Source organism: Rattus rattus, chromosome 3 (genome assembly GCF_011064425.1).
Source record: "Rattus rattus isolate New Zealand chromosome 3, Rrattus_CSIRO_v1, whole genome shotgun sequence".
Lineage (NCBI taxonomy): Eukaryota > Metazoa > Chordata > Mammalia > Rodentia > Muridae > Rattus > Rattus rattus.
In genome coordinates this window covers 116,696,486-116,713,027 of record NC_046156.1, presented here as the reverse complement: position 1 = coordinate 116,713,027, position 16,542 = coordinate 116,696,486, and the positions used below count along the sequence as shown (strand labels likewise).

Below are 16,542 nucleotides of genomic sequence, written 5' to 3'. Positions count from 1 at the left end.
TTTTCGGTGGACAGTTGATGTACAAGTATGAGATTGGCTCTTTTTGCATAGGGTTTATTATCTGACATGTATAAGAATTTTGTAACTCAACACTATAAACCTATAAAAGTGTACTCTTAAAATAGGCAGAAAACGTCAATAGGCATTTCTACAAAGAAGATATATAAATGTCTAATAGGCCCATCAAAAGATGTTTAACGTCATTAGTCATTAGGAAAATGGAAGTCAAAACCACAGGGAGCTATCTTTTCACATCTACTAAGGTGTTTAAAATTTTACAAAACCAAAACCAAAATGTTGTTGAATATACTAATGACTGAATGTGTGCTGTCACATATCTACCCAGAATGTGATTTTACTTGAAAGTAGTCTTTGCAGATGCAATTAGTTAAGATGAAGTCATACTGGATTAGGGTAGGCTCTAAGTCCAGTAACTGATATTGTAATTAAACAAAGGGACAATTGAAACAAAGGGACAATTGAAGGCAAAGATTAAAGTTATGCAACTAAAAGCCAAAGAGTGCCAGAAGCAACTAGAAGCTGGAAGGAGAAGAAAAAAAAAAAAAAAAAAACCAACAACAACAAAAAAACCCTTCCCCAGAGTCCTAAGAGGAAGCACTGCCCTGCAACGTTACCATCTCAAGAGCTGAATGTGTTGTTGAATGTTATGGTATCCTTCTGACAATTGTAATTTTGAGTATCAGCCCTGAAAAACTAATGCATTGAGAATGTGGAGAAATCAAAACCTTTGTCCATCATTGCTGCTGGCAATGCTCTACTGTTTGGGAAAACATCTGTGTAGTTTCCTAAGCTAAACGTAGAATTACCATATGGCTCAGGAATTCCACACCTAGATTTATAGCTAAAAGATTTGGAAGTAAGGTTCAAAAACGTACTTGTATAGAAATGTTCACAGCAGCAGAGCACACAAGCAAAGTAGCCAAAAGTGGAAACAACTCAAATGTCTAGCATGCATGGATGGATATATAAAATGTAGTGCCTTCTAAGGAGTACTATTCCACCAAGGAAAGCAGAGATAATAAGATAATGATAAATAATAAAGGCAAAGAACCTCAAAACATAATAAAATGCCGAAAGGTTACATATTTCATGATTCCATTCATATAAAATACCAAGAATAGGTCTAAACATGGAGAGTGAAAGTAAATTAGTAATCACCAATTACTAAGGAAACATAGAGTTACTGTTTAATAGATTTCCGATTTTCTTTTGTGGCTGTTAAATCTTTTGGAGCAGTTTAGAGGTGGTTATACAACATTGTGAATTTACAGAATGTAAATTGTATTCTTTACATTAAAATAACTTCATTCCATCAAGATTAGTAGCTTTATAAAGATGAAACCAAAGGAAGGCAGAAGATTTGAAGATGTAGTGACTGAAACCATTGATAAATAGAATTGAGAGTTTAGTAGGGAGATACAAGAAAAGGTGGTGAAGCATAGACAAAGTAAGACCAGAGAGATGTAAGGCATGATGAATCTAAGGATTGTTCTAGTAGTGAGTCCTAGAGTGTATTTCGATGTTATCAAGGAATATGTGTGAATATATTGTAAGTGTTCACTATATAAGGTTGAGAAATTCATTGAAAAGAGGACTTGAGAAAGAGATCTGTAATCCCTCACATATGGTTTGGGCCTGCCCATCCTTTCTACCTTAACCATTGTCAGTCTGTAAGAAGCTGTTCTGTAGGAGTAGTGCCTGTCCTTGATCCTAAACATTGTGTTCAGTATAGTGCTCTTCACTTTCACAAACGAATGTAGCTAGTTCAGAAGTAAATTTACCAGTTATGGTCAGTATTAGAAGATAAGCCAAAATATGAACTGTTTGCTTTTTATATGTAAGACTTAAAAGATTCTGATTAAAAATCTTCAAAGATCATGAAGTCTTACAGTGTCTCTTAGCTTCAGTCCCTTACCTAATGGAATTCACACCTCACAAGGCAGTAGGTTTTTTTGTGTGTGTGTTTTTTTTCTTTTTTTCAGAGCTGGGGACCGAACCCAGGACCTTGCGCTTGCTAGGCAAGTGCTCTCCCACTGAGCTAAATCCCCAACCCCACAAGGCAGTAGTTTTATTCTAGGTGGTTTTTGACTTAGAAAGCACAATGTTTAAAAGCCTTTAGTATTGAACCAATAGTCTTTCTATTGATGGTATTCATTTTGGATGTGACTTCTAAAATATTGTCTTGAGTAATTTCAATTGCTCTTGGATCTCTCTTTACATAGCATGGTTTTTCCTTCATAGTGTAATTGGTGCCCAACTCTTTCTCCCCTCTATCCATCTTCATATTTCATAGCTCTACCTTTAGTCTGGTACTTAGCTAGTCAGTCCAAACTTAGCAGAACAGTAATTTATCTGAGCACACATCAAATTGTACTCTGGGCACTGTTCTGAGCACTGCACTGGACTCATACTAGCTGTGAAGTAGCTTTTGGGATTAGTCTCATTTTCCACATATGCAAACTAAAGGGCTCCCCACCTCAGGCCCAGGCTTCTAGACTCAGAAGTACACGCTTTCAACACTACATAAGAGATTTTTTAATCTTAACATTTGTGCTTCCCATTGTAGAATAAAGCTTCAGTTTCTTGCTTATCATGAGATGTCCTTCATGATATAACTCCTTCCGTACTGGAACCTCAGGTCCTTCAGCTCCTTGCCATGTGTGCTGTAACACTAGGCTCCCCTCCCCTCCCCTTCCTCCCTTCCCTTTTAACATACTTGTACATTCATTACCTTTTTCTTCAACTTGCTGGCTCAGTTTATACAAGTTACCCTGCAGGTGACGTGATAGAACACACCTATAGTTCTAGCACTCTCAGGGTGGAGAAGGTGATCATGGATTTAAGACCACCAGAGCTACATAGCAAGACCCTGTCTCAAAAAAATCACAAATAAATGTTTAAGTCTCATTCTATAGTTTGCCTTCTAGAAACCTTGGTGTTACCTTGTGCTCTGCTGCATTTCCTCAGCCATGTGGTGATCAGCTCTTTGTACCACCCTGCCACCCATGATGAGTCATGGCTATTCTGCATTGTCATTCTGATCACATTTAATTGAAACTATATCCAAAATGTGAGCTGTGTGTTCTTCACTGTATGTAGCACCTGTCAATCATAAATCATAAACTTTCAAGTGTTTTGTTTATTTGCAGGTAATTATTCATGGAGATGGCTTACAGGGTCATAAACAGAAGAAGGCATGTGGGACTTCAACAACTTTCGTCATTTGCACAAACAGGAAGAAGTTTCCTAGGTCCAGTAAAGGCCACCAAGTTTATTACAGATGCAGAGTGTCATGAAAGTGTGTTAGTCGGATCAACAGTCAGGCTTCTTGAAGGATTGGATCTAACCTGTGCCGTGGGGCACCTTCTCAACGAAGCAGTTCAAGCACAGAATGTCATGTACAAAACTGGAACCAGCACTCTTTTATTTCTTGTTGGTACATGGAGCAGGGCTGTTGAAGATTGTCTCCATCTGGGGATTCCCACTACAGTAATAGTGTCAGTGATGTCAGAAGGCCTGAACTCTTGCATTGAAGCAGTAGTGTCCCTTCAAGTACCCATACACAATGTATTTGATCATATTGACAACACAAGTACAGTTTATAAACTTGAAACCGTTGATGTCAGTTTGTGTCCCTTTCTACAAGTCCCTTCAGGTTCTGGGTTGTTAGAGGAAAAACATGATTTCAAAGATACCACATCTCAGTTGTTGTCCACCTACAGTCTTTCTGGGAGACGTGCTAAATCACCCGAATTCTTCAAACCCCAGACTAAAGTTGAAACAGAAAACACATCACAAGCTCTGAAAAACAATCTATACACAGATTCCTTCTGCAGAAAGTCAGCACTAACTCACAGTAGGCATTTTAATAGAACAGAAAATAGCCACTGGATAAGCAGACCTGATGGATTTCTAGAACAACTTCGATCAACTCCGAAAGTGCTTAGATGTAATGATTTGGGGGAGTTAGCGGTTGGCTTGAGCCATGGAGATCACAGCAACATGACATTGGCTAAAGCAGCAGTGAGGCTGCAGTGGCAGGCTGTGTGTCTGCAGCCTGCCAACTGTATGGCACCCTTTATGTTTGATATTTCAAGACTACTCACCTGCTGCCTCCCAGGTTTACCTGAAACTTTCTCCTGCGTTTGTCTAGGATATGTCACTTCTGTAACCATGCCTAGTATTCCTCTGATTAAGGAGTTGCAGGATCAGCCTTTCCGGGTGATTCTCATCGAGGGTGACCTCACAGAGAGTTACCGCCACCTGGGATTTAATAAGTCTGTAAATATTAGGACAAAGTCAGATAGTGGGCAGCTTTCAGAAGACAGCACAGAAGAACTGTGGACAAATCGTGTGTTAGAGGTGTTGATTCAGTTCAATGTGAACCTCATCTTGGTACAAGGAAGTGTATCTGAACACTTGACTGAAAAATGCATGCACAGTAAGCGGCTGGTAATTGGCTCAGTGAATGGCAGTGTGCTGCAGGCATTTGCAGAGGCCACAAGAGCAGTGCCAGTGGCCTATGTTACACAAGTGAATGAAGACTGTGTGGGCAATGGAGTCTCTGTGACCTTCTGGACAGGTCCTCATGATACAAACAGGAGCAACAGAGCAATCTTGTTAACAGCAGAAGGAATTAATTTGATTACAGCAGTACTCACCAGTCCAGCAAGTGCTCAGGTGGAAATGAAGGAAGACAGGTTCTGGTCTTGTGTGAATCGTTTGTGTCATGCCCTAAAAGAGGAGAAGGTTTTCCTTGGAGGTGGTGCTGTTGAATTTTTATGTCTTAGCCATCTTCAAATTCTTGCTGAGCAATCTTTAAATAAAGGACACCATGCTTGTTTAGGATGGCTTCCTGATTCTTCCTCTTGGATGGCCTCATCTCTGTCAGTCTACAGACCTACTGTGCTGAAGTGCCTGGCAGGTGGGTGGCATGAATTCTTGTCAGCTATCATGTGCAACACTGCCACTTACCCATCAGCAGTGGAAGCTAGCACATTCATTCAACATCATGTACAAAATGCCGCTGACTCTGGCTCTCCTTCATCGTATGTCTTGAGTGAATATAATGGACTAAGTAGTGGACTTTTTCATTCAGGTATTTCCGATAACCTGGAGCTGGTTCCAAGAGTTTATGATACTGTTACACCAAAGATTGAAGCGTGGCGCCGAGCGTTGGATTTAGTGCTCTTAGTGCTTCAGACAGACAGTGAAATAATTACTGGACTTGTACACACACAGATGAATTCTCAGGAATTAGATGGAGTTTTATTTTTGTAGTGTGTGTGTGTGTGTGTGTGTATACATATATACACACACACACATATATATATATATATATACACATACATACATACATTCATATATATATACATATGCCTGAGAAGGCCAGAAGAGGGGATCAGCTCCCCGGAGCTATAATTACAGGTTATTATAAGCCACCCAGTATTGGGTGCTGGAACCCAGCAGTACAAGAGCAGAAGCACCTTTGAGCCATTTCTCCAGACTTAATAGATTTTAATAGTCAGATCATAGTGTGGAAATTACCAGCTCTTGCCAAGAATGAAAGAGTTGATGTCTATCAATAACTGCAGTTCTGTGTTTCCCCCTATTTATGCAATAACAGATTAGCCTGTTACTGTTTCACACGTGCTGGGATGTACACAACAGCTGGATCAGAGGCAAAGAGCTTCTGCTATTTGTCACAGAATCTGCATTCAAAGTGTTGTGTTGGCTCTGTCAGTTCCTTGGCTTCTTCCACAAAAGCAGCCCAGAGGGCCAGTGGCAGGTCCCTGAACATTGGGTGTTCTCTTGTAGGAAAGGAACATCGAACTTTGATACTCATTGCTTAAGCAGAAAAAAAAAAACCCACTTGTTTGTCTAATGGGAATGATTACATCCTTCAATGTTTAGTCAAACCAGTCATGGTCATGGGCTAGGTAAAGATTGGTCAAGGCATTATATTCTTTGCAGCTACAGTAAGAATAGAGATGTTATCTTGGTTACTTTCCTATTTGCTGTAATAAGACATCATGACCAAGGCAACTTACAAAAAAAAAAATAAGTGTTTAATTTGGAGTAATGGTTTCAGAGGGTTGGAGCCATAATGACAGAGCAGAGATGTGATAGGAACATCTGAGAGCTTACATCTTGATTTGATGGTGAGAGGTAGAGGGTTGGGGTGTGGTAGAAATGGTGCAAGTCTTTTGAAACCTTAAAGACTTCACTTGATTTGATAACACACCTCCAATAAGGCCACACCTTCTCATCCTTCCAAAATAGATCCACTATGCCTGGCTTTATTCTTCAAGCACATCTGTGTGTGTGGTCTCTGTGTTGATTGTTTTGCTTATTCACTTTATATCATGCTCACTCCCCCTCCCAGCCACCCCTCCTTCATCCCCCCTCCCTTCTCTGAGTGGGTGCCCACCCTGGCACATCAAGTCTTTGTGAGGCTAGGCACATCCTCTCCCAATGAGGCTAAACAGGGCAGCCCAGCTAGAAGAACATATTCCACGTGCAGGCAACAGCTTTTGGGATAGCCGCTGCCCTAGTTGTTCAGGATCCACCTGAAGACCAAGCTGCACATCTGCTGCATATGTGGGGAGGTGGGGTTGGGTCTAGGTCCAGCCTATGTATGTTATTCGGTGTTTAGTCTCGAGAGCCCCAAAGATCCAGGTTAGTTGACTCTGTTGATTTTCCTGTTGAGTTTCTACCTCCTTCAGGGCCCACAATCTTTCCTCCTTTTCCTTAAGAGTCCCCAAGCTTCACTGGGACTATGGTTGTCTGCATCTGTCTGAGTCAGCTGCTGGGTGACTGTCTCAGAGGACAGTCATGCTAGACTCCTGTCTACAAGCACAACAGTTTCATTAATAATGTCAAGGCTTGGTGCCTACCCATGGGTCTCACATTGGCTGTTATTGGTTGGCCATTCCCACAGTCTCTGCTCCATCCTTGGTCTCTGCATTTCTTGTAGACAGGGTAAGTTTTGGGTTGAAAGTTTTGTAGGTGGGTTGTTGTCCCGATTGCTCCATTTGGAATCCTGCCTGGCTGCAGGAGGTAGCTTCTTCAGGCTCCATATCCCCAATGTTATGTGTTACAATTAAGGATACCCCTATTGATTGATTCTTAGGTGCCTCCCTTATCCCGTCTCTGTCTCTTCTTGGAGATGCCCCGCACCTTCCCACTCCTGTCAGTAATAGATTTTCCATTCATTCTCATGTCCATCTGGTCATCCCTCCCCATACCTGATCATGAACACTGCCCCCATATCCTCTCCCCCCTCCCATCCAGTTCCCTCCTTCCACCTGCCTCTTATGAATATTTTATTCCCTCTTCTAAGTGAGACTCAAGTATCCTCACTTGTGCCTTCCTTCTTGTTTAACTTATTTGGGTTGTTTGTACTGTTGCATGGGTATCCTGTATTTTATGTCTAATAACCCATTTACAAGTGAGTACGTACCGTGTAAGTCCTTCTGGGACTTGGGTTACCTCACTAGGATGATATTCTCAAGATCCATCCATTTGCCTGAAAAATTCATAATGTCTTTGTTTTTAATAAGTGACTAGTATTCCATTATGTAGATGAACTACATTTTCTCTATCCATTCTTGAGCTGAGAGACATCTAGGTTGCTTCCATTTTCTGGCTGTTAGAAATAAAGCCTCTGTATACAGAGTTGAGCAAGTGTCCTTGTGGGATGGTGGAGCATCTTTTGGGTTCAAGCACATTTAGAGGAATGCCTCTTTTTTCCTTTTGTCTTTCAATCCCACAGCGACTATTAATATTTAAGGAATGGTTTTCCAAGGCTTCTTAAATGTGAGTGTTTGTGTCAGTATAAATCTATTTTGACCCCAAAGTGGCATCATTGAAGATACACCAAATTATCCATTTGTATGAATTGACCTATTCAGTAGTTTCACTAACATCCTTAGGAAGAGTTCTGTGGTGTGACCTTCACCCTGCACAGTGAGTCACCGCTGCCTGGTAATGTGGGTTTTTTCCCTCTTTGTAGTCAATCTCAGTTGGGAAGATGAAGAAGGATCCTTGCAACCTTGAGACTTATTACAGATTCATAAAGGTTATTAATTCTCCCAAGCTTAAATGTGTAACTCATCTGAAATTTATCTTGGTAGACTATATGAATTAAGAACTTAAGCTTTCTCTCAGTGTTTATCCACAATGCTGTTTTCATTGCTCATTCTGATAACTCTTAGCAATGAGAAGGAAATGCTAGGGGGCAGGGAGAGAGCTCACATCCACATTTCTGTTCTTTCTAAATGGGGATTCATAGTATTTAGCTTTTTATTTTTATTTTGGCTACCACAACGCAGCATGCTAATTAAAAGGTTATTACAGTAGCCAAAACATGAAGACAGCATCCTTTTCTGAAAGTCCTGTTGCACCTCATTACCCTCCTAAAGCCTCACTTAGAACAGTTGGTTCTGAAAAGGCCTTGTGAGGCCTTCTTTCCTCTGACCTATAGGTGGCAGACTTCCTCTCCCGTGGTCCCCAAATTTCCACATCATATTTAAAACCCTCAAAATGAAGGAGATTGTTTTAGGGTAGCACCAGTCTGCAGTGAGAGTTTTTACTGTACAGAGGGCCTTAGTAGGCAGTTCTTTCTTTGTTGTCTGCTCTGGAGGTCACCTGCTTTACAAAGTTTTGGCTTGGGAAAGTGGTTCAGATTCCCTTGATCAGTTACCACGAGGTCTTTAAATGACAATTGGATGGCATCAGTCGTATGATCTCTGGCTCTAATGTTGGGGACTTAGAGTTATAGTGAAACCCGGTTAAAAGGGAAAAAAATAGCATTGTTTTTCTTAAAGACAGACTTGAAGATGTAGGTGTACTTAGTGCTACTAAGTTCGGAGGTTAGGAACTAAACTTGGGTTCTTTTCAGAAGTGCTCTTAACTGTAAGCCATATCTGGGCCTCCAGCAGGTATGTGATAAGTGTACAATACTATGACATGGGCTTTCAAATGGCCTTGCCTAGCTGTAGGGTAATGCATGACTTCTAAGCATGGTCAGGCAGAGCTCAAGTCTGATGGTTAGCAGGTTAGATGTGTAAATGCATACACAGTTTCCAGTTGCCATAGTTCATTGTAGTGTAACCCAATGTAAGTTAAGGTCTTCCACGCTGTTTAAAGAGCTAATAAACCTTACCCTGGCTGTCTCCCATGTGCCATCCAAATGACAGGAACGTCAGCTCTGACTTCTACAAAGTGTTGATATTTACCCAATTGTGAGTTTGCCTGTTCTGCTGCAACACGTCACGTAGCCTATTTCAGACTGTTCTGGTGTTTGTTGGCCTCTTCTGAATTTTTTCTTTTTTCCACTTTTCTTGGTAACTACATTAGAAAATTTTCCAATGCATTTACTTGGTGTTGTGAGGAAAAATTTTTGTATGATCTCTACTATGAATTAAAGTGAACTGAGAAGTTCCTGGCCTATTAACAACATTGAGCAGTGTGATTTGATGCCCAGAAATGGGTAGAGCTGTTTCCTGTGTACTCTTGAGTAGGAGGTGGGAAAAGCCACTTCTCCAATGTTTCCACTTTGGAATAAATGTGAAATTAAAGCTAAGACAAGCTAGATGTAACAGTACATCCCAGCCCTAGGTGCTGAGGCAGGAGGATCACATGAGGTACATGGAAAGATCTTGTTTCCAAGAAGGAAAAAGAAAGGGGGGGGGACCAATGTAGGTGTGATACATTTTCCATTTATCTTTTAATTGAATAAAGCAACCACAGGTTTCTCTAAAGAATAAGGATGTGGCGGGGCGTCTGCCAAACTTCAGATCTCCAGACCCAGGGGCTGAGCCTCCTTCTGAACTGGAGACCCCTTTCGGTCCTGTGATCACACAGCAGGATCATCAGGAGAGCTAATACAACTGCTCCGGGTGTCACTTCTCGCTCCGGGGTGGGAATGCACACTACTGATTTAGGGTTTTGTTTCTCTTTGCTTTTAAGACAGGATATGAGTATCCTAGGCTTGGTAGGTGAAGATTACCTCAGACTAATCTTCATGTTTCTACCTCCCAAGTGCTGGACTGGAGATGTGCACCACCGAGCTCAGTTTGTACAGTACTGGAAATGGACACCAAGCTTCATACATGCTGGGTAAACTCTACCAATGGAGTCACAGCCCTAGTCCCACAGCAGTGTCCCTCACTCCTCCTCCCAGCTAACAGTAGTGTTTAACAAGAACAAAACAAGGCGTGAACACTGTTCAGAAGCACACTTAGAAAAGCCTTGTGGGCTCCTTAGGTTTTATTTGAGCCATACTGGCTGCTTGAACACATTACATGGGGTGCACCAGCCTCAGGATGGGCAAAGACATCCAAAGAGTGCCCAATAATGACGGCCACTTCCTCATACGTGGAGTTTCCAGGGACTGAGAAGGAAGATGGAAGCATTCTAGGATTATATAAAGGTGGTTGTTCAAAAGTAGATGTGTTTTAAAAAACACTGAAGTGTACATTTAAAGTGGAGAATGTTGGTGTGTATGTTATATATCTTAATAAGCACACTAAGACCATCTTTGTAACTTTAGAGCCAAGGGGCCAGACTCCAGGTTAGCAGCAGTCGGGTGGAAGGTAACAGAGAGGAAGTCAAGCTCCAGGAGCTCCCTGTCTGACACCTGGTGGTGGGTACAAGATGAACTTTGTGATATACATATTCATGGCTTGTGCTTTGGAAAGATAAGAAATGGTTAAAAGAAATTCAGCCTCCTCCTCCTGATAATGAAGGAGAGACCAACCAAGATTTTACCTAGAACAGCAAGTTTCTTGGGCATGAAGTCAATCTTTGATAGTAGATAACGTAATACAGAACATTTGACAGGGAAGACTGCAGAATGTCTGCCCTTGAACTTGAATAGCTTGCTCTATACAGTCAGTTCTGCTTTAGGACCTTATGGCAACTGGTCCCATAACATTTGAGACGTAATCTAGCCTGTTTTTAATTTGTGTGTGCTTTAAAAATTCTATACAGCAAAGCAAGAACAAATTAAAGCGCAGGGGTCCTTGGATTCCCACATCAGTAGTGTATGGAGTATTTTTCTCATGGCTGTGACCTTATGCCTGACAAGATGCATTTTAAGACAGAGTTTAATTTGGTTCTGCCATGGTAGGGAAATATAGTGCAGTCCACACTGGTTGTGTGTGACTGGAACTCCTTATGTATCTCTGATCAAAAATCAAGAGATCCTGGCTGGAAGTAGGGTGAAGCTATACCCCTGCAGGCTAGCTTCCCAACCAGCTCACTTCTTCCAGATATATCCCATACCCTAAAGGGTCCACTGTGGTGAGAATTTTGGTTTCTTTAAAACCCAAGTTATACTACGCGAACATGTTCGTGTTTTAATCCCAGGTGTGGAAAGGAACATGGGGCTGTTTCAGATCGTCCATAGCAGCAGACTGTTTGCCTCATGTGTGCTCTGGGATGAGTGTGGATCTTTGCCAGCCGCAGATAGTTTAATTCCGAGCACTCCTGAGGGTATAAAGGGGAGTGCTCCAAGGGGTACAGGGGCAGCTGCTTCCCCTGTTGCTGTCCAAGCCGCTGCCAGCTCGTCCTGCTGCTGCGCTTATTGTAACTGGTTCACTGTGCAGCTGGATAGCCCGAGTACGAAGATTGGACTGGCCACAAGGAAGTACACCCCTCCTCAGCAGGAAGTAGCCTATAGAGGGCCACGCCCCTTTCCCCTTTAACCTTCTCTCCCTCTTACCTAGTGGTAGAAGGGATTGGAGAAGAGAAGGGTGATAGATATAAGAACCCAAATAAAATAGTTAAAAACAAACAAAACAAAACAAAACAAAAAACCCTACAGTTCACAACTTCACACCACTACCAGGGACCGGGTGATGAACAGGCGAACCTTTGAGAGCATTTCACACCCATACATAACAGTAGGTTTCTTGCTACAGAAACTCAGCAAACCTTGTTGTGATTTTGAGTAGTGCTAAACCACAAGCTAATTTCCCATGAGTGTTATTCTTGTTTGCTTTATCTTCTTGCCAATATCTTTCCCCACTCGCTGCTAATATATCAGCCCTGGACTCTTCCATGCACTTTTTCTTCACTGATTGCTTTTCCAGGCTGTGCCACTCGTTTTATTTCCTTTCTTCATAGTTTCCTGACTTAATGCTGCCCTTTATATTTCTCTAGCTCTACTCATATTTCTAAGACCTCCGATTTCCGGAAATGACTACAATATTATTGAGTTGGAAAACAGCTTTCTTCTGCAGATGTGTGTGTAAGCCTAACGGTATGCACCAGCTTTGTTCCGCTCTGACGCCTGCTTCCGTCCGCAGAGCTGAGTCTATTCCGCATTGCTGCTGATTTCACAGTCCACTTTAGACGTAACCCATCCCCTTTAAGATGCCTTTCTGAATTTCCGGATCTCTTAACTCTGTTAACCACTTGTATATTATACTTTTATATTGTTAGTGTAAGTTTTATGCATTTTATAAAGAAATCATGAAAACTTAAATCTTGATCTGTTCCCTTTGGCCTGGATAACAACATGAAACACATGGTATGAACTTTTCCTGGTTGTTAATTATTCTAGTCATTATATTGTTGATTGACAAACTGTCAGATCTTTTATTAATGATACATTTTATTTTTATTTAAAGAACATGAAATCACATAAGGCTTTTCTCAGATGTATAGAATGGATTGAGTTGCCTGTGGCAGCAATGCTTTTTTAGCTGGAAGAAATCAGATTTCCTCCTTTAATCTCACTTTACAGACAAGAAAACAGAGGCTAGAGAAATCTATACTTGATAGTTAGGTTACTTTTTATCCAGATCTCTTCATCCCTTCATTGTATTTGTGTCATTTTCCCTAAGAAAAATTAACATTTTAACAACATATTTAAGATGAGTACACTAAGGTGTTTTTTTAAAAAATGCTTTTCTCTTATTTACACATTTTTGCAAAGTGCTTATCTTCCTTTAAGTATCAGTTGTTCAAGCTAATCAGAGGCAGGTCTGTCTCTGTGAGTTTGAGGCTAGCCTGATCTATCAAATGAGTCCAAGATATCCAAAGTTCTTTTACACACAGAAACCCTGTCTTGAAAAACAAAAACAAAACAAAATCTCATGAAAAGAAACAGTTTGGGCTCTGGGGGGGATAGCTCAAAGGGCAAAGTGTTTGCTGGGTTAACATGAGCACCTGAGTTTGGATCCTTGGCACCCACATAAAAGCCAAGCATGTATACATCTAAGCCCAGTCCTGTGCTGGGGGAAAGGAAGGGCCCACAGGGAGAGGCCTGGGCTCTGGCTGTCTAGCCTAGCCAATCAGTGAATCCTGGGTTCAGCAAAAGACCCTGAAAAATAGAGAGGAAAAGAGGAAGGGACCATATGGCTCCCTAGCCTTCACATATTGTGCGCGCGCGCAAACACTTTGCTGGGTTAACATGAGCACACACACACACACACACACACACACACACACACACACACACACACACACGCACACACACGGACTCATACACATAAAATAAAAATCATAAAACAAAGGGACATTTTATCTTGAAATACAATACATAGAAGAGATAAAAAACCAGTATAGTATATGTGTTATGAAATCTCTGCTTTCCTATTCATCAGCTTGTGAAGTAAGCATGTATCAGTGATGCTACTAGGAAATAGTCTAGAATAGTCCAGAAATAGTTTGCTTGTTTTTTAAATAGATTTTGACTGAAAGCATATTTTTATTAAATTTTGAAGGACTATATTTAATAAGCTAGGAGTTATGCTATATGTTATTTTTTTTAAACTAGAGGATTGCATTTTAAAAGTTACACCACCCAGAGGACAACTAAATATGAATTTGAGTTAAAAAAAATCAGTCAATTTCTCCTAGTGATGAGAACAAGGAGAAGCTTAAGGCTAAATTAGCATTGGTGGCCAGACTCCATCTTGAAATAATGTATGATGTGGGTGTTAACTCAGTTCTTCAAATATGTGTGAAAGGTGTTTGTGAGAATATGAATCCTGTCCTGCCCCTCACCTTGAGTTCCCTGTGTCCTATGTATCTGAGGGTTTTCCCTGGTTCAATTATCTTAAACCATTTATCAAGGTTATCAAGCTAATCAAGACACTGCTTTCAAGAATGTGCAGTCTAGTGGTGTAACTACATAACGGTAACAGAAAACTACAATACACCGGATACCACAAGGCTTTGGATAGGAGTTCAAGAGATGGTGTAATTTTGTTGGGGAAATGGAAAGACTCCCACAGATAATGTTGTTTTAGTGTGGACTTTGCAGGAAGCTAAAAAGTTTGAATGGAAGTGGCAGAAAACTTGAGAGGCTTGGTGTGAGAACTGTATCACGGCAATGACTCAATGTAGAAAAGTTACCAAAAGGACTCTCTGTGCAGCTGCAGTGTTAAAAGTGGCAAAGGCTGGTGACAAGAAGGGTGGGAGAAGTCAAGAATGAAGTGAAACCCACTGTAGAAAGCCACCCTTTATTCAGAAAATGGTGTAAGCCTCTTGGAGACTCTTCAGCAGACAGATTCTTCAAAGAGACTAATGCTTAGACATCATTGGCTATAGAGACTAGCCAGCAGGCATATGCCTCACCCAGGAAATCAGAGGAGGGAGGAGAAATGCAAAAGGGCCCTAGAGAGGCCCATGCTCAAACATTCAAGTGTGTGTTCCTAGGAACTTCTCTTCCTCTTAAACTCTCCTCTACATTGGAAGTCTTCTTTATACAGGCTTGTCCTGAAATAGTTTTTTAAACACTAGAAAAATGTAAAATAAAGTAAATTGATGGTGGTGGTGGTGGTGGTGGTGGTGGTGGCGGTGGTGGTGGTGGTGGTGGTGGTGGTGGTGGTGGTGGTGGTGGACGTCCCATTTTCTGCCCTGCTGACAGCTCTATATGGCCCACAGCATGCCTGAGGCTTCAGTGTTATGAACCGCCTTCTTCCACCCCAATTCTCTTCCCCTTCAGCACTCACTGTCTTCAAAGATTAGCCAGTATCAGTTTCTTTACTCCCTAGCTTTTGCTACCAAATCCAGATGCTGTTGCAGTTGTGAGAGTGGAGAGGTCTCTGTCTTTCAGGCTCGACTTCATGCAGAGTGACTCCATGTTACTAGCAGCATGGTTCCATTTCAAGTGTAAATACAGAGACAGAATGGTTCTGTACCTCAGAGGGTGGATAAATAGCACCACCCTGTGCCAGAACCACCCAGGAGGCACAGACTGATAAATAAAACTTTTGAGAAGTAGAAAAATTGCCACCCTATAAACTTATTAAAGTCAGTATGGGACACGGGACACATGGGTGGATTCCAATCTTATCAGGAAAACCAGGCCTGAGAGCTTAGGAAGTGCTGCAGAGAAGGAAGGGATGCAGCACACTCATCTGGACCCTATGAAGAGGACGGCACACGGCCCTGCCATGGCAGTTCCCCACAGATATGTCATCCAACAGCTCATTGTGTCAAGGAACAAGAAGCAGAGTGCGCGTGTTGGCTCTCTTCCTGCTGTTGATGAAGCATCCTCAAGTTGCCGTCCATCTGGACCCAGTACTTCCTTCAGTTTATCTCTATGACTTCCACAGTCCTTAGCCTCGATCCGAGTTTAGCGAGACCGTGAGTCTCAGCTCAACTTTGACCCTGAAGTTTGGCCCTGTAGCAGGAGTCCCTGACGGGTGTCCAGGGCCTTTACCCCACACAGAGACTCTCGGGTCTCTGTCAGCTTTCCCTGTTTCTGCTTCTCAGGACTCTTGGAGCTTCTTGAACTCCTCTGTGGCCTGGTTAACTCACTGTTAACCATTCTGAACCTACGGATGTAGCTCTATACGGGTTTCCTGGGTGATATAGAAGGTAGGTCTGAGAGTTAAAATTAGCAATGAAGATTAGAGTAAAAGAAGATAGGTTTACTGGGTGATATAGAAGGTACAGTCTGAGAGTTAAAATTAGTAATGAAGATTAGAATAAAAGAAGATATGTTTATCTCTGCTGGTTATCAAGGAAATCAGAATTGTATGGAAAGTTACAATCAATGAAACCACTGTACCTTGTACATTAATTGCTACTCAGTACATTCTGAGGGCTAGAGAGGTGGCTCATCAGTTCAGATTGCTTACTGCTCTTGCAGGGGGCAGTTCTGTTCCCAGCACACCCACTGGGTGCCTCATGACCTCCTGTAACCCCAGCTTTAAGAGATCTAACACCCTCTTGTAGTCTTTGCGTGTACCTGCACTCACATGCACATACATCCACATGGACAAACAACTATAAATAATACGTTGATTAAAACAAATATAAATAAATATATCCATACTGTAGAATACTGGGATACCATTAAAATGATGCTAAAGATATATTGATATAAAAATATAAGCAAAAGAGAGACATAATAATATACATATAACAGTTTTATATTAAAAATCATAAAAATAAAAATGCACACTTTTTTTAGAAAAGAACATAGAAACAAACTTAACATATGGTCTTGCTCAAAAATTGAGAATTTCAAGATGGTGACAGCAAACTGGAACTTAA

At 41.4% G+C, this 16,542-nt stretch overlaps 1 protein-coding gene across 1 annotated transcript; it reads left to right on the top strand.

Annotated features, from left to right (window-relative positions):
- The first annotated feature begins 3,171 nt into the window (after positions 1 to 3,171).
- Bbs12 (Bardet-Biedl syndrome 12) lies at positions 3,172 to 5,301 on the top strand. Its single transcript, XM_032898487.1, has one exon. It carries the CDS (start codon positions 3,181 to 3,183, stop codon positions 5,299 to 5,301), a length of 2,121 nt encoding a protein of 706 aa, XP_032754378.1. The 5' UTR covers positions 3,172 to 3,180.
- Positions 5,302 to 16,542: the final 11,241 nt, after the last annotated feature.